The sequence below is a fragment of the Balaenoptera musculus genome, chromosome 1 (assembly GCF_009873245.2).
Source record: "Balaenoptera musculus isolate JJ_BM4_2016_0621 chromosome 1, mBalMus1.pri.v3, whole genome shotgun sequence".
NCBI classification, from domain to species: domain Eukaryota; kingdom Metazoa; phylum Chordata; class Mammalia; order Artiodactyla; family Balaenopteridae; genus Balaenoptera; species Balaenoptera musculus.
In genome coordinates, this window is record NC_045785.1 from 154,111,244 (window position 1) to 154,135,545 (window position 24,302).

The 24,302-nt window shown below is 37.6% G+C and overlaps 1 protein-coding gene across 4 annotated transcripts in view; it reads right to left on the reverse strand.

The window, feature by feature from the left end:
• RGS7 (regulator of G protein signaling 7) overlaps nucleotides 1–24,302 on the reverse strand; it is a 578,369-nt gene that overhangs the window by 182,192 nt on the left and 371,875 nt on the right. For 3 of the 4 annotated variants that reach the window (XM_036869722.1, XM_036869713.1, XM_036869731.1), the window contains exon 4: nucleotides 2,574–2,624. The exons of the other annotated variant lie outside the window; for it this stretch is intronic. In XM_036869722.1, the coding sequence (XP_036725617.1) occupies nucleotides 2,574–2,624 (51 nt within the window). The remainder of the gene's footprint in view (nucleotides 1–2,573; nucleotides 2,625–24,302) is intronic. 4 annotated transcript variants of the gene reach the window in all.

Genomic DNA, 24,302 nt, shown 5'->3' on the forward strand with positions numbered 1-24,302 from the left:
TAGCCAGGATATGGAAGCAACCTAACTGTCCATCGTTGAATGAATGTAAAAGGAAAATTTGGTATGTATATGTAAATATATACTGGTGTTGGATTATGCAACCCCCTTCCCTCAGAAGTCCCTGAAGATCATGTAACCCTCTCCCCATCTCTAAATGGATCACCAGAACCTGCTCCCATACCAAAGCATTAGTCTTTTCTTCCAACTTGCCACAAAATTCTCTTTCAACAAATTATTGATCTAGAACTTCAAATGATCCCTAGAGTTCTTCAAACAACCACTTGACCATCAAATAAGCACAACATAGAAGCCTGGCATGGGTTTCTCTTTTATTTTTAAATATCTTCAAATAATTTATGAAGTTAAAATTAGACCTAGCTTTTTTTTTTTTTTAAACCATGATAATCCATTTATTTATTTATTTATTTATTTATTTATTTATGGCTGTGTTGGGTCTTCGTTTCTGTGCGAGGGCTTTCTCTAGTTACGGCGAGTGGGGGCCACTCTTCATCGCAGTGCGCCGGCCTCTCACTATCACGGCCTCTCACTGTCGCGGCCTCTCACTATCGCGGCCTCTCTTGTTGCGGAGCACAGGCTCCAGACGCGCAGGCTCAGTAATTGTGGCTCACGGGCCCAGTTGCTCCGCGGCATGTGGGATCTTCCCAGACCAGGGCTCGAACCCGTGTCCCCTGCATTGGCAGGCAGACTCTCAACCACTGCGCCACCAGGGAAGCCCCCAGACCTAGCTTTATAATAACTACTTATCTCTTCATGAGCAGTTCTAAAATGGTATGATTAAATTAATCATGCAACCACCAAAGTAGATGTCAGCTACATTCTTGATCATATTTAACTAGAATCATCTCCCAGATTGATTCATTTTCTGTGTGCAAAATCTGTTATATCTTCAGAACAATCATCAGTGCTTCTTAAAATCCAGCACAGAATTTTTCACTCCATACCAACCAACCAAAAACTAATTTTTCAGCCTGTCATAAATATGACTAAAAAACATGAATGTTCTTTCCCAGATATAATTGATTTTATCTTTTTATATACCTTCTAATGAAGCTTTACAACCTCCTTAAACTGTTGAACAAGCAAATAAAATCAGTTTTTCATATACATTATAGCTAAAATGATATTTCTTGTATAAATTATAAACAATGAATGTTTCTTACTAGCATATTATACCTGTATATTTTCCCTGCTTCTCAGACTATTACTGAAGTACACTTTCAGTCTTAATTTGCAAAAGAACTACTCTTTTGTATCTACTTGACCATTTTAGAAATGATATTCTTTGCAAATCAGTAGTTCCCTGGTTTTCTGTGATTGTGCCAGTGTTTTCTTAGAACTGGAGTCTTTTGTCTGGTGCTACAGTTTACAAAGTCAGGAATGGCACTGAGCTGAGGCTGAAAGGTAAAACTGTCAAGACCGTGGCTTCCTTTCCCAATAATTATCTCCTTTTTTCACCTAGTAATAATTTGATGCTGGCAGTAGCTGCTTCATCTTTACTTACTTGTTTTATTCCTGTTTAACTTGATAGAATAAGTATTTTAAAAGATCATATACAAAGTGATCAGGGGATGTACACAGACATTTTGTACAGAATTAGAAGTATATTTTCTGGTGGCACGGCCTTATAAAGTTAGCTCAAAATGAGTAAAAATAAAAACTTTGCATCTCCATGTACTATTATTTCTAAACCATTCTAAGGTGGTAATCACCAGAAGCAGGAGTAAAAGTCATATCAATTTTTTTTTTTAATTGAAGGGAGAGTGTCTGTGTAGTTAGTGTATTGCCATCTTTCTCTATTATGTCATTCTGTCACTGTAATCCCAATTTTTATGTTATTTTCTTTTTTTTTTTCAGCATCTTCTCTAAACAAAATAATCTCATTTTTATTTCAGTGATGTGAAATATTTGCCACACATGAAGGCTCTTACATGATATTTTTTTAAAGTCATTAAATTCCTCACAATTCAGAGTATGCTCTAGGCAATGAAGAAGTGTGCTGGTAGAAACTGTTCTCAAATTGTGGACATTGGTTTGCGTTGCAGAATACACAAAATGTCCACCACAATAAATGAGTCCATGGCTGCAATAAGGGTATTAAAAACATAATGTAGGCATGATAAAAAATTGGAATTACAAATCACTGTTTTCAAACGTCATGCAAAAATGGAGTTAAGGCAAAATTATAAATTAATGAGATTTAGTTCTATGTGTTTTCAGAAGAGAAATTTCATTATTTCATAATCACTTGCTATAAATTATATGTATAATTATTTATAGACATGTGTACTGCTCATCCATTCTAACAGTCGCTAATCACCTGACTCAAATGTTATAAAATAGGACATTATATATTGAAAAAATTTTAAAGTAAACTAAATAAAATTTAGTTAAATATACATTGACTACCATAAAATCTGTATAAATGGGAAAAACATATTTAAATGTAATTATAATTTTTCAGGTTTGCTTGTTTGTCATGTTAGCCCTGAGAAAACATATTTCTTAAAACCACAAAGAAAATACTTTTATCGATGGGAAAATTATTTATTTACCTGGATCTTCTATGGTTAAGTTCTTTATTAACCATTGAACAATGTCTGACCCTGAAAAAAGAGAAAAAGAAAAACACATATATATATATATGAACATCTATTTATATATGTTAACCTTAAGAACTCAACATTTAGCACTCATAAGAGTAGGAATGTTTCTAATTGTTATAATAACAGATTAAAGATCAGCCACATATGAAGTATTGAAAACAGAGCGTGAATACATTGTTTTTCTTCAGTGAGCCAAGGTGCAAACTAGTCAATTATTAAATATGAAATGTTTAAACATAAAGATTTAATATACTAGTAGTGGATAAAGTGATTCATTGATTTATTCATTTAATGAATGTTTATTGAGGGCCCACTATGTTTCAAGCACAATTCTTAGCATGGCATAACCAATACTTTATAAGATGATACCTGTCTCATTTCTGGTTTTCCCCATCCAGTCCCTGTATCTACTCTCAAGCCAACCCAAACTGGTTGTCAGTTTTTGGCAACAAATTTGTGTTGTTATAGTACTGTGTCTTTATAATACTATTTTCTTTGACTGAAAGGTCTTTCCACTATTTTCAAGACACTCAAGGTTCATTTACACAACAGAACTTCCCTTGACCATCACCTTTGGCAATGTGTGTGGAGAGCCGTAGGCTGGTCAAAAGGAAAGCAGGGCAGCCAACATTTCTACTGGGTTGTGATCCAAGATTGAAAGGATAAGGCCCAGAGCTAGTTCAGTGTACAAGTGAATTAGAACAAAATTAGACTTGTTCTAGGACCTTGTGACTAGGTCTGGGGTTGGCCAGTGGGAACATTAAGAGGACTCAAAGTTTACAGTCCAGGAGCATTAGGAATGAACGGAATGGTGAAAATATGAGCAGAAATGGGAGATTTAGAAAGAGGAGCTGATTTACCTGAGATGTTTATTTCTGTTTAATTTGGCTTTCAGCATAATTCATTTCTACATAAAACTGCAAAAAATATGTAATGTAAATAGTTACATATACTTAGTAAGCTGTATCAGGGCTGCATGAATGAAATTTTGTGTGAAATGAGATTCCATTTCTACCTCTCTTGGAGACTGGATACAGCTGTAGCCTACCCACCTGAGACCTGGCAAATGACTGATATTAACAATGGCCAAATAGTCTAGTTGCTTAAAGCAGAATAGTTCAAAATTAATTTCAAAATAAAATTGATCATCAAGCTTGACAATAATGTCCTAAAACTTATGAAAACAGTTACACCCAACATCAATTTCAATATGCATGCATTTTAAAAATATTAACTTCAAGTATTGAATCTAACTTGTATTCTCTTATAACTGTTCCTTTACAACTACCGTTGATTTAAATGCATTTGAGAGGATGGATTCACCTAGATCCTAAAGGAAGCTCTGAGGGAAGGAAGGAGGGGAAACCATTCATAAGAACACAGATGTGGAGTGGAGGAGAAGATGGCGGAAGAGTAAGACGCAGAGATCACCTTCCTCCCCACAGATACATCAGAAATACATCTACACGTGGAACTGCTCCTATAGAACACCCACTGAACGCTGGCAGAAGACGTCAGACCTCCCAAAAGGCAAGAAACTCCCCACGTACCTGGGTAGGGCAAAAGAAAAAAGAAATAACAGAGACAAAAGAATAGGGATGGGACCTGCACCAGTGGGAGGGAGCTGTGAAGGAGGAAAGGTTTCCACACACTAGGAAGCCCCTTCACGGGCGCAGACTGCGGGGGGTGGAGGGGGGAAGCTTCAGAGCCACGGAGGAGAGCGCAGCAACAGGGGTGTGGAGGGCAAAGTGGAGAGACTCCCACACAGAGGAGCGGTGCCGACCAGCACTCACCAGCCCGAGAGGCTTGTCTGCTCACCCGCCGGGGCAGGTGGGGGCTGGGAGCTGAGGCTCGGGCTTTGGTCGGATCGCAGGGAGAGGACTGGGGTTGGCGGCGTGAACACAGCCTGAAGGGGGCTAGTGCGCCACAGCTAGCCGGGAGGGAGTCCGGGAAAAGGTCTGGAGCTGCCAAACAGGCAAGAGACTTTTTCTTGCCTCTTTGTTTCCTGGTGCGCGAGGAGAGGGGATTCAGAGCGTTGCCTAAACAAGCTCCAGAGACAGGCGCAAGCCGCGGCTATCAGCACGGACCCCACAGACGGGCATGAGACGCTAAGGCTGCCCCTGCAGCCAACAAGAAGCCTGTGTGTGAGCACAGGTCACTCTCCACACCGCCCCTCCTGGTAGCCTGTGCAGCCCGCCACTGCCAGCGTCCCGTGATCCGGGGACAACTTCCCCAGGAGAACGCACGGCGCGCCTCAGGCTGGTGCAACGTCACGCCGGCCTCTGCCACTGCAGGCTCGTCCCGCATCCATACCCCTCCCTCCCCCCGGCCTGAGTGAGCCAGAGCCCCCGAAGCAGCTGCTCCTTAAACACCGTCCTGTCTGAGTGAAGAACAGATGCCCTCAGGCGACCTACACGCAGAGGCGGGGCCAAATCCAAAGCTGAACCCCGGGAGCTGTACGAACAAAGAAGAGAAAGGGAAATTTCTCCCAGCAGCCTCAGAAGCAGAGGATTAAAGCTCCACAATCAACTTGATGTACCCTGAATCTGTGGAATACCTGAATAGGCAACGAATCATCCCAAATTGAGGAGGTGGACTTTGGGAGCAAGATATATTATTTTTTCCCCTTTTCCTCTTTTTGTGAGTGTGTATGTGTATGCTTCTGGGTGAGATTTTGTCTGTATAGCTTTGCTTTCACCATTTGTCCTAGGGTTCTGTTCGTCCGTTTTGTTTTTTTTTTACTTAAAAAAATTTTTTTTCTTAATAATTATTTTTTATTTTAATAACTTTATTTTATTTTATCTTTATTTTATTTTATTTTATCCTCTTTCTTTCTTTCTTTCGATTTTTTCTCCCTTTTATTCTGAACCATGTGGATGAAAGGCTCTTGGTGCTCCAGCCAGGCATCAGGGCTGTGTCTCTGAGGTGGGAGAGCCAACTTCAGGACACTGGTCCATAAGAGACCTCCCAGCTCCACATAATACCAAATGGCGATAATCTCCCAGAGCTCTCCATCTCAACACCAAGTCCCAGCTTCACTCAATGAGCAGCAAGCTACAGTGCTGGAACCCTATGCCAAACAACTAGCAAGACAGGAACACAGCCCCATCCATTAGCAGAGAGGCTGCCTAAAATCATAATAAGGCCACAGACACCCCAAAACACACCACCAGACGTGGACCTGCCCACCAGAAAGACAAGATCCAGCCTCATCCACCAGAACACAGGCACTAGTCTCCTCAACCAGGAAGCCTACACAACCCACTGAACCAACCTTAGCCACTGGGGACAGATACCAAAAACAACCGGAACTACGAACCTGCAGCCTGTGAAAAGGAGACCCCAAACACAGTAAGATAAGCAAAATAAGAAGACAGAAAAACACACAGCAGATGAAGGAGCAAGGTAAAAACACACCAGACCTACCAAATGAAGAGGAAATAGGCAGTCTACCTGAAAAAGAATTCAGAATAATGATAGTAAAGATGATCCAAAATCTTGGAAATAGAATACACAAAATGCAAGAAACATTTAACAAGGACATAGAAGAACTAAAGAAGAACCAAGCAAAATGTTGTGTACAACACAATAAATGAAATTAAAAATACTCTAGAAGGGATCAATAGCAGAATAACTGAGGCAGAAGAACAGATAAGTGACCTGGAAGATAAAATAGTGGAAATAACTAGTGCAGAGCAGAATAAAGAAACAAGAATGAAAAGAACTGAGGACAGTCTCAGAGACCTCTGGGACAACATTAAATGCACCAACATTCGAATTACAGGGGTCCCAGAAGAAGAAGAGAAAAAGAAAGGGACTGAGAAAATATTTGAAGAGATTATAGTTGAAAACTTCCCTAATATGGGAAAGGAAATAGTTAATCAAGTCCTGGAAGCACAGAGAGTCCCACACAGGATAAATCCAAGAAGAAACACACCAAGACACATATTAATCAAACTATCAAAAATTAAATATAAAGAAAACATATTAAAAGCAGCAAGGGAAAAACAACAAATAACACACAGGGGAATCCCCATAAGGTTAACAGCTGATCTTTCAGCAGAAACTCTGCAAGCCAGAAGGGTGTGGCAGGACATATTTAAAGTGAAAGAGAAAAACCTACAACCAAGATTACTCTACCCAACAAAGATCTCATTCAGATTTGACGGGGAAATTAAAACCTTTACAGGCAAGCAAAAGCTGAGAGTTCAGCACCACCAAACCAGCTTTACAACAAATGCTAAAGGAACTTCTCTAGGCAAGAAACACAAGAGAAGGAAAACACCTACAATAACAAACCCAAAACATTTAAGAAAATGGGAATAGGAACATACATATCGATAATTACCTTAAATGTAAATGGATTAAATGCTCCCACCAAAAGACACAGACTGGCTGAATGGATACAAAAACAAGACCCGTATATATGCTGTCTACAAGAGACCCACTTCAGACCTAGGGACACATACAGACTGAAAGAGAAGGGATGGAAAAAGATATTCCATGCAAATGGAAATCAAATGAAAGCTGGAGTAGCAATTCTCATATCAGACAAAATAGACTTTAAAATAAAGACTATTACAAGAGACAAAGAAGGACACTATATAATGATCAAGGGATTGATTCAAGAAGAAGATATAACAATTGTAAATATTTATGCAACCAACATAGGAGCACCTCAATAGATAAGGCAAATACTAACAGCCATAAAAGGGGAAATTGACAGTAACACAATCATAGTAGGGGACTTCAACACCCCACTTTCACCAATGGACAGATCATCCAAAATGAAAATAAATAAGGAAACACAAGCTTTAAATGATACATTAAACAAGATGGACTTAATTGATATTTATAGGACATTCCACCCCAAAACAACAGAATACACATTTTTCTCAAGTGCTCATGGAACATTCTCCAGAATAGATCATATCCTGGGTCACAAATCAAGCCTTGGTAAATTTAAGAAAATTGAAATCGTATCAAGTAACTTTTCCGACCACAACGCTATGAGACTAGATATCAATTACAGGAAAAGATCTGTAAAAAATACAAACACATGGAGGCTAAACAATACACTACTTAATAACGAAGTGATCACTGAAGAAATCAAAGGGGAAATCAAAAAATACCCAGAAACAAATGACAGTGGAGACAAGACGACCCAAAACTTGTGGGATGCAGCAAAAGCAGTTCTAAGAGGGAAGTTTATAGCAATACAAGCCTACCTCAAGAAACAGGAAACATGTCAAATAAACAACCTAACCTTGCACCTAAAGCAATTAGCGAGAGAAGAAAAAAAAAACCCCAAAGTTAGCAGAAGGAAAGAAATCATAAAGATCAGATCAGAAATAAATGAAAAAGAAATGAAGGAAACAATAGCAAAGATCAATAAAACTAAAAGCTGGTTCTTTGAGAAGATAAACAAAATTGATAAAACATTAGCCAGACTCATAAAGAAAAAAAGCGAGAAGACTCAAATCAATAGTATTAGAAATGAAAAAGAAGAAGTAACAACTGACACTGCAGAAATACAAAGAATCATGAGAGATTACTACAAGCAACTCTATGCCAATAAAATGGACAACCTGGAAGAAATGGACAAATTCTTAGAAATACACAACCTGCCAAGACTGAACCAGGAAGAAATAGAAAATATGAACAGACCAATCACAAACACTGAAATTGAAACTGTGATTAAAAATCTTCCAACAAACAAAAGCCCAGGACCAGACGGCTTCACAGGCGAATTCTATCAAACATTTAGAGAAGAGCTAACACCTATCCTTCTCAAACTCTTCCAAAATATTGCAGAGGGAGGAACACTCCCAAACTCATTCTACGAGGCCACCATCACCCTGATACCAAAACCAGACAAAGATGTCACAAAGAAAGAAAACTACAGGCCAATATCACTGATGAACATAGATGCAAAAATCCTCAATAAAATACTAGCAAACAGAATCCAACAGCACATTAAAAGGATCATACACCATGATCAAGTGGGGTTTATTCCAGGAATGCAAGGATTCTTCAATATATGCAAATCAATCAACGTGATACACCATATTAACAAATTGAAGGAGAAAAACCATATGATCATCTCAATAGATGCAGAGAAAGCTTTCGACAAAATTTAACACCCATTTATGTTCAAAGCCCTGCAGAAAGTAGGCATAGAGGGAACTTTCCTCAACATAATAAAGGCCATATATGACAAACTCACAGCCAACATCATCCTCAATGGTGAAAAACTGAAACCATTTCCACTAAGATCAGGAACAGGACAAGGTTGCCCACTCTCACCACTATTATTCAACATAGTTTTGGAAGTTTTAGCCACAGCAATCAGAGAAGAAAAAGAAATAAAAGGAATCCAAATCGGAAAAGAAGTAAAGCTGTCACTGTTTGCAGATGACATGATACTACACATAGAGAATCCTAAAGATGCTACCAGAAAACTACTAGAGCTAATCAATGAATTTGGTAAAGTAGCAAGATACAAAATTAATGCACAGAAATCTTTGCATTCCTGTACACTAATGATGAAAAATCTGAAAGTGAAAATAAGAAAACACTCCCATTTACCACTGCAACAAAAAGAATAAAATATCTAGGAATAAACCTACCTAAGGAGACAAAAGACCTGTATGCAGAAAATTATAAGACACTGATGAAAGAAATTAAAGATGATACAAATAGATGGAAAGATATACCATGTTCTTGGATTGGAAGAATCAACATTGTGAAAATGACTCTACTACACAAAGCAATCTACAGATTCAATGCAATCCCTATCAAACTACCACTGACATTTTTCACAGAACTAGAACAAAAAATTTCACAATTTGTATGGAAACACAAAAGACCTCGAATAGCCAAAGCAATCTTGAGAATGAAAAATGGAGCTGGAGGAATCAGGTTCCCTGACTTCAGACTATAGTACAAAGCTACAGTAATCAAGACAGTATGGTACTGGCACAAAAACAGAAACATAGATCAGTAGAACAGGATAGAAAGCCCAGAGATAAACCCACGAACATATGGTCAACTTATCTTTGATAAAGGAGGCACGCATATACAGTGGAGAAAAGACAGCCTCTTCAATAAGTGGTGCTGGGAAAACTGGACAGGTACAAGTAAAAGTATGAATTTAGAACACTCCCTAACACCATACACAAAAATAAACTCAAAATGGATTAAAGACCTAAATGTAAGGCCAGACACTATCAAACTCTTAGAGGAAAACATAGGCAGAACACTCTATGACATAAATCACAGCAAGATCCTTTTTGACTCAGCTCCTAGAGAAATGGAAATAAAAACAAAAATAAACAAATGGGACCTAATGAAACTTAAAAGCTTTTGCACAGCAAAGGAAACAATAATCAAGACCAAAAGACAACCCTCAGAATGGGAGAAAATATTTGCAAATGAAGCAACTGACAAAGGATTAATCTCCAAGATTTACAAGCAGCTCATGCAGCTCAATAACAAAAAAACAAACAACACATTCCAAAAATGGTCAGAAGACCTAAATAGACATTTCTCCAAAGAAGATATACAGATTGCCAACAAACACATGAAAGAATGCTCAACATCATTAATCATGAGAGAAATGCAAATCAAAACCACAATGAGATATTATCTCACACCGGTCAGAATGGCCATCACCAAAAAATCTACAAAAAATAAATGCTGGAGAGGGTGTGGAGAAAAGGGAACCCTCTTGCACTGTTGGTGGGAATGTAAATTGATACAGCCACTATGGAGAACAGTATGGAGGTTCCTTAAAAATCTAAAAATAGAACTACCATATGACCCAGCAAGCCCACTACTGGGCATATACCCTGAGAAAACCGTAAGTCAAAAAGGGTCATGTACCAAAATGTTCATTGCAGCTCTATTTACAATAGCCAGGACATGGAAGCAACCTAAGTGTCCATCATCGGATGAATGGATAAAGAAGATGTGGCACATATATACAATGGAATATTACTCAGCCATAAAAAGAAACGAAATTGAGTTATTTGTAGTGAGGTGGATGGAGTTAGAGTCTGTCATACAGAGTGAAGTAAGTCAGAAAGAGAAAAACAAATACCGTATGCTAACACATATATATGGAATCTAAGGAAAAAAAAAAAGGTCATGAAGAACCTAGTGGCAAGATGGGAATAAAGACACAGACCTACTAGAGAATGGACTTGAGGATATGGGGAGGGGGAAGGGTAAGATGTGACAAAGTGAGAGAGTGGCATGGACATATATACACTACCAAACGTAAAATAGATAGCTAGTGGGAAGCAACCACATAGCACAGGGAGATCAGCTCTGTGCTTTGTGACCACCTAGAGGGGTGGGATAGGGAGGGTGGGAGGGAGGGAGATGCAAGAGGGAAAAGATATGGGACCATATGTATAGGTATAACTGATTCACTTTGTTATAAAGCAGAAACTAACACACCATTGTAAAGCAATTATACTCCAATAAAGATGTTAAAAAAAAGCACTTGAAAGATGCTCCACATTGCTAGTTATTAGAGAAATGCAAATCAAAACTACAGTGAGGTATCACGTCATATCAGTCAGAATGGCCATCATCAAAAAGTTGACAAACAGTAAATCCTGGAGAGGGTGTGGAGAAAGGGGAACCCTCCTACACTGTTGGTGGGAATGTAAATTGGGAGAACCCCTATGGAGAACAGTATGGAGGTTCCTTAAAAAACTAAAAATAGAACTACCATATAATCCAGCAATCCCACTCCTGGGCATATATTTGGACAAAACCATAATTCAAAAAGGTACATGCACCCCAATATTCATTGCAGCAGTATTTGCAATAGCCAAAACATGTAAGCAAGCTAAATGTGCATCAACAAAGGAGTGGATAAAGAAGATGTGGTACATATATACAGTGGAATATTACTCAACCATAAAAAAGAATGAAATAATGCCATTTGCAGCAACTTGGATAGACCTAGAGATTGTAATACTGAGGAAAGTAAGTCAGACAGAGAAAGGCAAATATCATATGTTATCCCTTATATATGGAATCTAAAAAAAAATTGGTACAAATGAACTTATTTACAAAACAGAAATAGAGTCACAGATGTAGCAAACAAATGATTACCATGGGGAAAAACGGGGGAGGGATAAAGTGGGAGATTGGGATTGCCATATACACACTACTATATATGAAATAGTTAACTAATACGGACCTATTTGATAGCACAGGGAGATCTACTCAATATTCTGTAATGGCCTATATGGGGAAATAATCTAAAAAAAGAGTGGATATGTGTATATGTATAACTGATTCACTTTACTCTATACCTGAAACTAACACAACATTGTAAATCAACTATATTCCAATAAAAATTAAAAAAAAAAATTCAGTTCCTCCCAGTCACACTAGCCACAATTCAAGTGTTTAATACCCTCATTTGGCTAGTGGCTACTGTATTGGAACTGCAGATATAGAACATTTACATCATTGCAGAAAGTCTAATGGACAGCACTTGTCCAGATACTACAGTATTACAAGAACAATTCTCTGAATATGTATGTGTTTTCACAGGTTAATCTTTACTTTTTCAAAATGAAATTAACATGTGAAAGTAAACAGCACAGGACCTAACACAATATAGACATACAGCAACAACAAAAATGTGTTAGTATCTCTTCCACTCAAGTTGGAAGGAACATTTCCATGAAGTAAGAGTAAGAAGAAAATCAAGGGAATTAAAAAAAGTGCTCCAAAGTGAAAACAAGAGATGGAAGTTCAAATTAGCTTAGGGCAGAAGAAGAAAATTAGATAATTTTAAAGGTAGATGAGTAAGGATAAAAGCTTTCTAAACAAGATACAAAAGCAAGAAGCTAAAAAAAATTAATAAATGACTGATATGAAGTTTTAAAATTAAAAAATTCTCTACAAAAAAAAGGAAAGGCATATAAACAAAGTTTAAAAAAACAGAACAATTGTGAAGTTTTTGTAATGAATTTGGAAAAGGAAGTATTTCTTCCATGTCTTCTTCTCAGCACTCATCATCTTGATGTTACATTTTATATTTATTAACACTAGATTTTATGGGTATTTGTTTTCATCCCCCATGAAGACAAGCATGTGATCTGCCTTGTTCATGACTGTATCTTCAGTGCCTCAAGTGGTTTGGGCATATGATAAGAATTCAATAAATGGCTGATGAATGGATGAATATAAATTTAAAACTTTGAGAAAATAACTATTAGATACCAGTAACCCAACAGCAAAGCAGGCAGATATATGAATAAGACATTCATTAAATATTAAATGGAAATAGTCCATATTAAATAATAAAACAATATATACATAAAATTTATACTCAATACATTGGCAAAATGAAAAAAAATGTTTCATAATACACCATTTTGAGGAAAGGATAGAGAACCAGAACTTTTATACACTAGTTAGAGTTCAGTCCCTTTGCAGGATAATTGTGTAAAATTTATTAAATTATAGCTATCACCTTAATAGCTCAGAAAATCTGCTATTTAAAAAATGTGGGGGCTTCCCTGGTGGTGCAGTGGTTGAGAGTCTGCCTGCCAATGCAGGGGACACGGGTTCGAGCCCTAGTCTGGGAAGATCCCACATGCCGCGGAGCAACTGGGCCCGTGAGCCACAACTACTGAGCCTGCGCGTCTGGAGCCTGTGCTCCGCAACAAGAGAGGCCGCGATAGTGAGAGGCCCGCGCACCGCGATGAAGAGTGGCCCCCGCTTGCCACAACTGGAGAGAGCCCTCGCACAGAAACGAAGACCCAACACAGCCATAAATAAAAATAAATAAATAAATAAAAATAAATAAAAATTAAAAAAAAAAAAATGTGCCCTATTGCTATACAAGTGCATAAAGATATAAACACACATAAAGATATTCACACACAAATATACTCATTTCAGCATTGTTTGCAATTACCCCCCCGCCCCAAATAAAGTGTCTCTACAACCTGATATTCTGGTGTTTTGAGCAAGTGAGTCCACTTTCCTGAGTGTCAACCTCACTCTTCAAAAAGAACTTTAGTGAGGAGGATAACAGAATCCCATAAAGTGTTTTTGTTTTGACAAGCGATTCTGAGTTTGCATCAAAACATAATTATTACAAAAACAGTACCCAATTCTAATTCATGAAGGCGTTCTCGCTCCTACTCCTGCACCTGTCTCCATCAAAGCATCACAAGAATCCACACACCTGGTCATTAAGCCAAATTCACTTAGCACTCTCTTGGGCACTGAAAGAAGACAACACAAGAGAAGCATGACTTCTACCTAGAGGAACTTACTGCCTAGTCAGGGAAGGTAGTTGCATAAAGAGGAGAAAGTTGGATCCTTCTGACCCTGTGCCTTTACTCCAATACCAAGACTGAAAATCCTGAAGAATCTGCACAACTCATAGACCTCCATTAGGAACTTAGTCTCCTACCTCAGCCTTTCTCAATGGTACTCAATAATTTATTTTCCACCCATTCACGCCACAGTCATGAATACATGCTGTGTAATTATGGGGACACTGGCACACTGGAGAGAAAAGGTAAAAAGAGTGCGATGCTCATTCTCAAAGAACTCACTGAATGGCAGCTGAAGCAAGGAAACAGATGTGGTAAGTGCTGGGACGGACCTAAGAACAGTCCACTATAGAAGCGAGTACACAGGGTACCTAACATAGAGTGAGAGAGAAGGAAGGAGACGGGACATCAGGAACTGGCATTCATAGTTAGCTTCCTCTCCTGTTCTTTACGGTGACTGTTCCAATCTTCCACTACTGGCTCAAATTTCTCAACTGCTATGAGGTTGCTAAAATGAATGTAAAACAGAGAAGCTTAAGTTAACTAAAACGACTTTACTGAGGTACAATTTATATACACCAAAATGCACATATTTCAAGTATAAAATTTGCTAAGTCCTGACAGATGTCTGTACTACTTCAATTAAGATACAGAACATTTTCATCATCATAGTAATTGAAATGCCCTCATGATCACTTTTGGACAAGATAACCCCTTCCCCAGAGAAAACTAGGATTCTCATTTCTATCACGATGTTTTAGTTTTGCCTGTCCCAGAACTTTATAAAACAAAATTTTACAGTATGCACTTACTTGTGTCTGGCTTCTTTTGCTCAACATACTGTTTTGATAATCATTCATATTATTGCATGTATCAGTGTTCCTTCTAACTGCTGAGTTCTTTTCATTGTATGAATATACTACAGTTTGTTTATAGACCTTTGGGTTGTTTCTAGTTTATGGTCATTATAAATAAAACCGCTATGAATATTCCTGTCATTTCTTATTATGGACTTATGTTTTCATTTTTTAATGTAAATACCTTCCACCTGCTTTTGACAAACAGAATGTAGTATTTCTGAACCTTAAAAGTTAGAAGGTGGGGATAAAAAAACCCAGTGGTATCAGTGGGTCAATAAATCTCAACCTAATATTCAAATGACCCCCCCTTGCCTGTCACTTCAATTTAAAAATGGAGGTTAAAAAAGATTAACTCCATCAACTTACTGCATCCACATGTATAAACTTGTTTGTCTTTATATCTCCTCCCTCCTATTTTCCCCAGTTTCTGAAGAAGAGGGTTCTATTTTCCTGTCCAGAGCAAATCCCTTTTTATCTCATTTTATTCCATCTCCTCAAGGGCTTAACTGTACTTTACCCTCAAGTTTTTTTTAATATTAAAAAAAAAATGAAGCTTCATAGACAACAGTATGGCACTCAGACTCTAGCAAGTGAAAAAATACTGTACATATAATCCCAAATTAAATATATAACTAGAGTGGCAAATATTGTGGCCGAAACTAAAGGGAACAATGAAAGATTAAAACAAACGATCCTGGTTTAGTTTGGAAGCTTGAGAGCCTTCTCTAAACACTTGGATGGAAAAGATTGAACCTATGTATGAGACAGAATTATAGAAAAGGAAGGTCCTAGAAGAGATAGGATAGAATTAAAGTCAAAGTACAGGACAAACTACATGCAGGATATGAATCAAAACCCTTTTTCTGAGATGGAAAGAAAGATGGGACTAGAAATTGAAAGTACTCTCAAAGTATGGAAATTGGTATGTTTATATCTCAAATTTTCCTATGAACCAGGGGCATGGCAATCTTTTGAGTCAATTGTGGTTATTATTTAAGAATTTGAAGGAAGAAGTGAGGAATTGGAAGTGCTGCTATGAGAAGTGGGAGAGGCTGCTGACAAAGGTTTGACAAGAGGCCCTAAGGGTCCAGGTGAGGTTGGGAAGCATGGTGTTCTGGGCAGAGAGGTTTCCACCAGCAGCACTCAGCTGTACAGGTACAAGCTCACAGAGGAAGCAGGAGGTTTTCAAGGTGGGTCTAGCACAAGGATAGGCCCTGGAGGACATTCAATGATCTAGGGGGTTTAGAAAAATTATTGAAAGAATTAGAAAATATTCGAGAGTCTTAAAGTGACAATAAAGTTTAAAAACCTATCTTTTCTCCTGCCCCACATCAAACACATGGATATGTGGTGCATGTTCAGCCACTGCTATACATGGCTGCAAAGAAAGCAGTGTCTTTCAGGAAAGACCAAGTTTCTATTAAGGTCAGGAATCTAAAATAATCTCTAATAAAGAGACCTATAAGGGAGTTTCTATATATAAGTAAGACTTAGTAACTGAAATAAAACTCTTTAGTTTTTCTCCTCTTGAATGACAGAGATGCCAGAAAGACCAGCAGTTCTCAAATTTTAATGTGCATATGAATCACATTGTTTAAATCTTGTTAAAATACAGATTGTGATTCAGTAAAACTGGATTGGGGCCTGATAGTTTCCATTTCTAACAAGCTCCCAGAAGATGTTGCTGCTGCCGGCCCTGAGGAGTGTAAATCAATTCTGAGTGACTTAGTGTTGGAGAATATAGGAAAAGAAGTTGCCAGACCTCAGAGAAAGAGCAAAAGAAACACAGAAGGACCCTTGGGTCTCTATGGTGAAGAAGTCTACACTGATCTGAATTCCAAGACTACTCAATAGCTTTGGAGGTTCTAGTTCCAATAGGAGGTGCCATTCACATATTTCCTCAGTCACTGAGTAGAGAACTGGCAGCAACATTTGGCATTCTGGGGACAGACTGACATCTAACGGTATATCCAGAAATGGGAGTGAATACCTCTGTCACCTTTATCGTTGAATAGGGATGTTGGAAGGCATACTGTAAACTGTTGAAAGGAGAGCCAGCAATGAGGTACAAACTGTAAAGCAGAAGGGTTAAGTCAGGTGAAAGTGTAACACTGTAGAGTTAAGTGAATGTTATGGGCCGAGTTGTGTCCCCCAAATTCCTATGTTGAATTCCTAACTCCCAGTATCCTAGGATGTGACTATATTTGGACACAGAGTATTTTAAAATGTAATTAAGGTTAAATTAGATTGGGCCCTAATCCAATATGACGGGTGTACTTATAAGAAGAGAAAATTAGGACATAGATACACAGAGGGAAGACCATATGAAGATATGCAGAAGATGGCTATCTGTAAGCTAAGGAGAGAGGCCTCACCTGAAACCAACCTTGCTGTTACCTTGATCTCAGATGCACATCTCCAGAACAGTGAGACAATAAATTTCTATTGTTTAAACCAGCCAGTCTGTGATACTTTGTTATGGCAGCCCTAGCCAAGTAGCAGATTAAATGAGATGGCATTTGGGTAGTGCCTAGAATAAAAAGATAAGAGACTTGGTATGACTATCTGGGTTTGAGTATCTGAAGGGCACTTTGCTCTAAAGTGATTACCCTGTTGGTGCTGTGAATGAATATCTAATGATGTTAACAGTTCAAAGTCTGGGTGCTTGTTGTAAAGCCAAAGAAATTGGATCCCTCTGTGGATTAACATTAGCAACAGAATACACATAGATGTAAACACTTAAGGTGAAACATTTGGCAACATGTGCTTTCCTGTTCCTAACCAAACACATCAGGAGAAAGTCCCAAGAGGATTAAGAACCGTGCTCTGTGATGATCTCTCACTGGCAGGTTCAACACCTGGAAAGGAACAATTGCTGATCATTTGTAATATGCCAAGAATGAAACTGCATTTTTGGATATTTTATTCTGCTCTCCAACCTAGCAGAGAAGGCCAAGAGGAAGAAATTAAATTAAAACTCATAGATCAAAAGCTTAACTTCTCTTCTAGAAATGCATTTACACATTACTTAACATTCATAACTAATGTTGTGATTCTGTGACTTTCAAGTTACCATCTTTCATGGCCAATGTTCCAGTTTCTTGCTGATCCTATCAATGGGTCTCATCTGAGAATATCAGCATCTAGGATGGCATAATGGGGAGAATATGCTGACTGGCTCCTGTGCAAGAGGGGATGAACTCCATCAGATGTTTGATCCTCTCATCAGAAATGCTGCACACAGACTGTTTTGGTATCTAACAAGAACTATATGTATTTTATTTTAACTAAAACTAAATACATAACTCCAGTGATATAAAAGGAAATTGTATTTTATCTCAAGCAGAGAAAAGCCTATAAAAGAGGGTCTGGGGAAGTATGCTTCCTGGGAGTGCTAATCCTTTTGGATTAGTCTAAGAAACATACAAAGATTTTGTGTTTTCATTTATATGTTCTGAGTTCTTTTAATGCAACATTCAGCAGAAAGTACTGGTTGACTGCCACAGAAGGACAGAACCTATCAGTCTATAATAATCCAGATAGGTTTGGTGATCCAAAGGCAGAATGATACATGTGCCACTTCCTTCCTAGCACCATGGGAGGGGCCGGCCTCATGGAATGGCTGCAGCAAAGTGGAGTAGACTCAGGAGAGAAACAGTGGAATCTGGCCCTGTTTGCTCAAGAAGGACCTGTGAGAGGTAGAAGAGATCCAAAAATTCCTGAGGCCCTTGAGTGCTGGGCATGGAAGCCAGATGAGAATTAAGAAATATGTTGCCTACTGAGGTTCTCTACAGTGTGGAATGAGGGACCTGTAGATAAGGGTAGCCAGTTATAGACAACAGTGATGATGGTGGTGGTGGGGAAGGGAGTCTCTGACATTGACAAGAACAGACCATGGGCTGCACCAATGGTGGAAAATTGAACGTTGGATACAGCCAGGCCAGAGGGCAAGACTCAAAGACATGAGTACGGCAAGACACCTCAGTGAAGGTCAGTGACAGCCCAAGGAGCAAATAAGGACCTGAAATGAGCAAGTGGTCCAAGGCTCCTCTTGCAAAACACGACGTCATATTAACCTACCCCTCTGCACTGGAATGCTGTCCAAGAAAAGGAAAGGAGAAGGTAAGGGGACTTGGGAAGAAACTTTACCTAAATGACAATAAGTCACTGGGAAGTGACAGGATAAACAGAAAGTGATTCGGTTATAAGTAATAGGAAAAATTAAGCCATATTTCAAGAAACTGGAAATGAATGAATAGAAATAGGGCTCATGAGGGAGTTCAGGTCAGTTATTGAGAAATAAAAAGATGTATATATATGTATGTATATGTATATGTATGTGCCTATTGATGTCGTGTTGTGGTGGTTAATTTTAAAAAGCTGAACTAGGGGTTCGAAAGGGAAATTCCTTTCCATTTCATAGCTCAGAAGGCTTGACTATTGCTTTCTCCCTGATGGTGAGAAATCCAGCTCAATAAATGTGCCTCTTTCCATACGTGCAGAGCAAAAGGAAATGAACCTAGTCAATGGATTTAATGGATTTAAGAACTATACCTTAAAATGGAAAATAGAGAATGTTACCTAGTGCTACAGCACATAATTAAAGTGTCTCTACCATATCATATTAGTGAAAGACATAGGGCAGGAGAGGACAAAGAGAGGTGATGCCACTCTTGAGAGTCAACATATTAATGGGAACTTTCAGCCTAGTAATGTAAACGAATCTTGTTAAATCCTACTCTCAGTAAAATTCCAGGGAATGAGAGCTACAAAGAGAACGCCCTTCTCAGGGAACCTCACTAGCATTAGGACATTAACTTGAGAAATGATGGTGATGGTCTATTCTAGATGAAAGACTTAAAAACACTATTTCTAAAAAGGTCTTAGCTGTCAAATATGAGATTCTCATCACCAAGCCTACATTTCCTTGCTTCCTTTTTTTGTGAAATAAGATCTCTTTTCCCCCCACAATCTTCCATTTTCTACATTTATTGAGATTTTTGTCTCAAAATGCAAAAACTAGATGGCATGACAGTACCTAACATAGAAAATCAAAATTATTTCACTCTGTGCATACCCTCCATTTACATCCACCCCTCAGTATAAAATGTGAATCTATCCAATAATCAGATAGCATTGTCTAGATAGTATTTATATATATTTATGATATTAGTCTTTTATGCAATCTTACATAAAGATAAAATTTTAAACATTAATGGGTCACACAGCACTTTAATTTTAAATCCACTGGACAGATGCACTCTATATTACTTGTCTACAGGTATCTTCAGAATTAAACTTTTACAAGCTCGCTCCAGTTTTTTTTGGCTATAGCCCAAAGGATATCACAGGACTGTTAAGATAGCAGAAATTACTGGGCCAACCATGTAACTGTATCATCATTTCCTAAACATGGAGACTGCTCAACTCATTTGTTTATTCATTAATATCCTTTGAATATTTATCATGTTCCAGGAAGCACCATGATACTATGATGCCTAAAATCATATGAAGGAAGTAAAACATTCCCACAGATAACTACAGTATGAAAGTTTCCATATGAGTGATAGAAATAACTATGAAAATCTTGGAAAGAAATAAGTCATTCCAGGCTCTAATGAGTAGAAAAAGCATTTCAGCTGACCTTGAAGAATGGGTAAGTCTTCACCAGACTGAAAGATGAGATCCTCACATGGAGATAAACAGGCTCCACTGCTTATACAAAAGGCAGGAATTTTAATAGAAACAACATTGTAGTCTAGTTCAGATGGGACATAGGTAAATAGAGTAAGATAAAACTAAAAGAGTCGCCAGATTTCAGAAGACCCCTTCACTCTCCTGCATACTTATGAGCACTGAAGCATGAATTGAAAAATTCTCCGATGTTTATAATTCATGATTAAGATACCTCTAACTTTAAAGAACCACAGTTTCAAAAAGCTTTGCATTTTTCATCTCCAGGCTCTCAGAGAAAGTGCAAGATCTTCTAAATCAATCTCTTGGGAGCTGAGGAAAAGTCAAGACTTTTAATGTTGCATTTTCATTTTATCTAAAATTTTAAGTTTCATTATGTTCATCTGCCCCATACTTTCTAGGCTCGTTGTTCTGCTACAGCTTAGAAGACAAAATATGATGCAAAAACCATCCAATAAAACTTCTCATTTTCAGAGTTAGGATTTTCACCACTTTTTCTTGGTTGCTAACGAAGTAAACTATATTCCATTAGCTTAATGTTAACTTGAACAATTAAAAAAATCCAATGTACAAGACTTTAACAAATTGACCATTATGGCTTGATTTCATAGAGATATTTCAAACCAAAGCACATGCTTTGAGATGAATGCGCTTCCCAGAAGGTTATTATGGCCTTGTAAATTATAGATTAATTGATTAATCTTATACTGATTGACAGTACTAAGTAAAGTCAACCTCTATTCTTTTCAGGTTAGTGTCCTCAAATTTTTGGTAGATTACCATCACCATCAACTGAATTTATTTCAATTAATTTAATTAAATAAATGGCAATTACATATTTGGGATAATTTCACTTAGATCTTTCATCCTTTTAAAAACAAGCATTTTCTTTCTTTCCAATCTGTTATAAGTGTCAAGTCAGATCAGAATAAGACATTGACGTGTCCTGATTCTCCATGTTTTACTTGTCTCTTCAAGTTAAAAAATAACCGAGTTCTGTGGCTTGTACTATAGTAACTCCCAAATAAACAAATTCACAAAATTTTAAAACCCAGTATGCAATTTTGTCAAGCTGTTTGTTCAGTCCATAACTGGGTCTGAATTTATTATTTAATTTATAAGGTCACTAGAAAAATGTTTATCTAAAAATTATTAACCTGGAATTTGGCAGACCTACCTCATAAGACTATAGCAGAAATCACTTACAGGGTACAAGGCAGGACAGGATAACATGGTATATAGAAAATGATGAAAAGTTGGAGCCTATATCATACCAAAGACGGTTTAAACTCCTTAGCAAAAATTTTACATGAAAACTCATAACAACATGAAAACAAATACAGATAAGGAAATGAGGTCCAGAAAGTTTAAGTGACTTTGTAATACATATCAATTTAGGGAGAGGATTGGGACTAGAATTTCCTTTTTCCATCTATGTAGCATTTATCTGAGTCTTTATATTCAAAGTGGGCTTTTTATACACAGCATGCTGTTGGGTATTTTTTTTTTTTTAATCCAATCTGACGATCTCTGTCTTTACCTGGTACTTTTATACTATTCACATTTAAAGTGATTATTTATATATTTGGATTAAAATCTACCATCTTTGTACCTGTTTTCTACCCACTGCATGTGTTCTTTTTTCTTTTCACCTCTTTTATTGCTTTCTCTTACTGTTTTATATCATTCTATTTTATCTCCCCTTTTTATGCTTATTTTTTAATTAAAAAATTTCTATTTAAATAATCTAAAAACTATTTAAAAGTTGCCCTGGGATAAGCAATATATATCTTAAAATAAATTAAATCCACTTTCAAATAACACTACACTACTTCATCAGAAGTGCAGGTACCTTATAACAGAGAATTCCTAATTCCTCTCATCCCTGATGACATTGCTATCATTTAGATAATTTATCCATGTGTTCTAATTCCCTAATGTTATTATTATTATTGCTTGAAAAAGTTGTATTTTAGATCAGTTAAGAATAAGAAAATAAAAGATTTTGTTTTACCTTCATTTATTTCTTCTCTGATGCTCACTCTTTCATTGTGTACATGCAAGTTTCTGACTCATGTCATTTTACTTCTGCCTGAAGAATTTCTTGCAGGGAAAGTCTGTTGGTGGTGAGCTCTTTCAGTTTTTATTTGTCTGAGAAAGGCTTTATTTCTATGTCACCTTTCAAGGACAAGTTAGGTAAACACAGAATTCTAGGAAGGCAGATTTTCTTTCAATATTTCAAGGAGTTCACTCCTTTCTCTTCTTGATTGCATAGTTTCTGATGAGAAGTCTGCTCTGATCCTTGTGCATTTTCCTACAGATGATTTTTATCCTTGTCTGTCTTCTGTCAAGATTTTCTCTTTGTCTTTAGTTTTCTACAGTTTAATATGTTAGGTTTTTGTTCATTTTCCTTTAAAAAAATCCTACTTCACCTTCTTTTATGTTGTCTATGTTTTTCTATTAGGGTCCTTTATATTTTAATTACTGCTATGCTAAATTCTCTGTCTGATAATTCCAGTATCTGTGTTATGTCTTAGTCTGGTTCTGATGATTACTTTGTCTGTCCTGATGATTACTGCATTTTTTCTTGCCTTTTTGCATGCCTTGTAAGTTTTGTTGAAATTTTTTGTTGAAAGCCAGAAATGTTGTATCAGGTAATAGAGACTAAGGTAAATTAGGCTTTAATGTGAGAATTTCTATTAACATGCCTAGGAGTTCAGCTGTGTTTAATGTTAGTTGCCGCTATAGGATCAGAGGTTTCCAATTCCTCTAGGGTCCATTTTGTTTGTTTGTTTTTGCTTTTGTTTTTTGTCTTCTCTCTTGATTTGAGGGCTACTCTTGGTACTAGTTTCAAGAAGATCTGTGCCTTACTGGTCTTCAAACTGTAATACAGTGTATTATACTGGAGGCTTATTGGTGTGGTGGTAGGGAATAGCAGATAGGAACATTGTATAATTTTCTGATTACTTGTCAGTCATTTAGTGGGGCTGTGGCCTTCATGTGTGTTTCTGTCCCACCCTCCTCAAGGAATATAGATTTGTGTTTTTTTTCCCACTTTCCCTGTTCCCTTCTCTGTTTTTTTTCCCACTTTCCCTGCTCCCTTCTCTAATCTATTTCCTTGAAGGGCTGCCCCCTGATGACTATGGTTTTTCTTTTTTCCTCAGGGTAGATAGTGCTGGAGTGGGGCAGAATTCCCTTATCCTAGCTATGATAAAGTTCCAGAATTGCCTCTGAAAAATTCCTTTTCCCTGGAGAGAAGGCCTTTGTTGGGGAGAAGAGACTGGGACAGTTACCCTTCCATTCCCCCTGCCAAGGCTCTGAGGAGATTTTTCTCAGAACCTAACCCTGAGAACCTGGTGTGCTTTCTAAAGGGAAAGCCCACAATGTATGAGGGCCTTACTATGACTATGAGTCTCTCAGTCTCATGCTACTCTGCCCTCAGTCTCCAGCAATTCATCATTGTTACTATTTAAGAGTTCCTACTAATTGACAATATCTAGCATCTTCTGTTCCCCATAAGCAATTCTGCCCACCCCTTCCTGCTCTCATGCGGTATGTCCCTGGATGAATCTAGCTCTATAGGTTTCAGGGTGGCAGGTAGACCTATGACCTCAGTTCTCTGATGGGTCTAAGATAGGTCATTGATTTTCAGTTTGTCCAGGCTTTTCTTATTGTAGGGATGGGAGTGATGAATCACAAGCTCTTTGTATATTGGAGGTGAAAGTGGAAGTCACATTTCTTCTTATCCGTGAGAATCTTACCAAATTACTAAATCTATTTTTGAGGTTTTTTTTTTTTAATCTGGT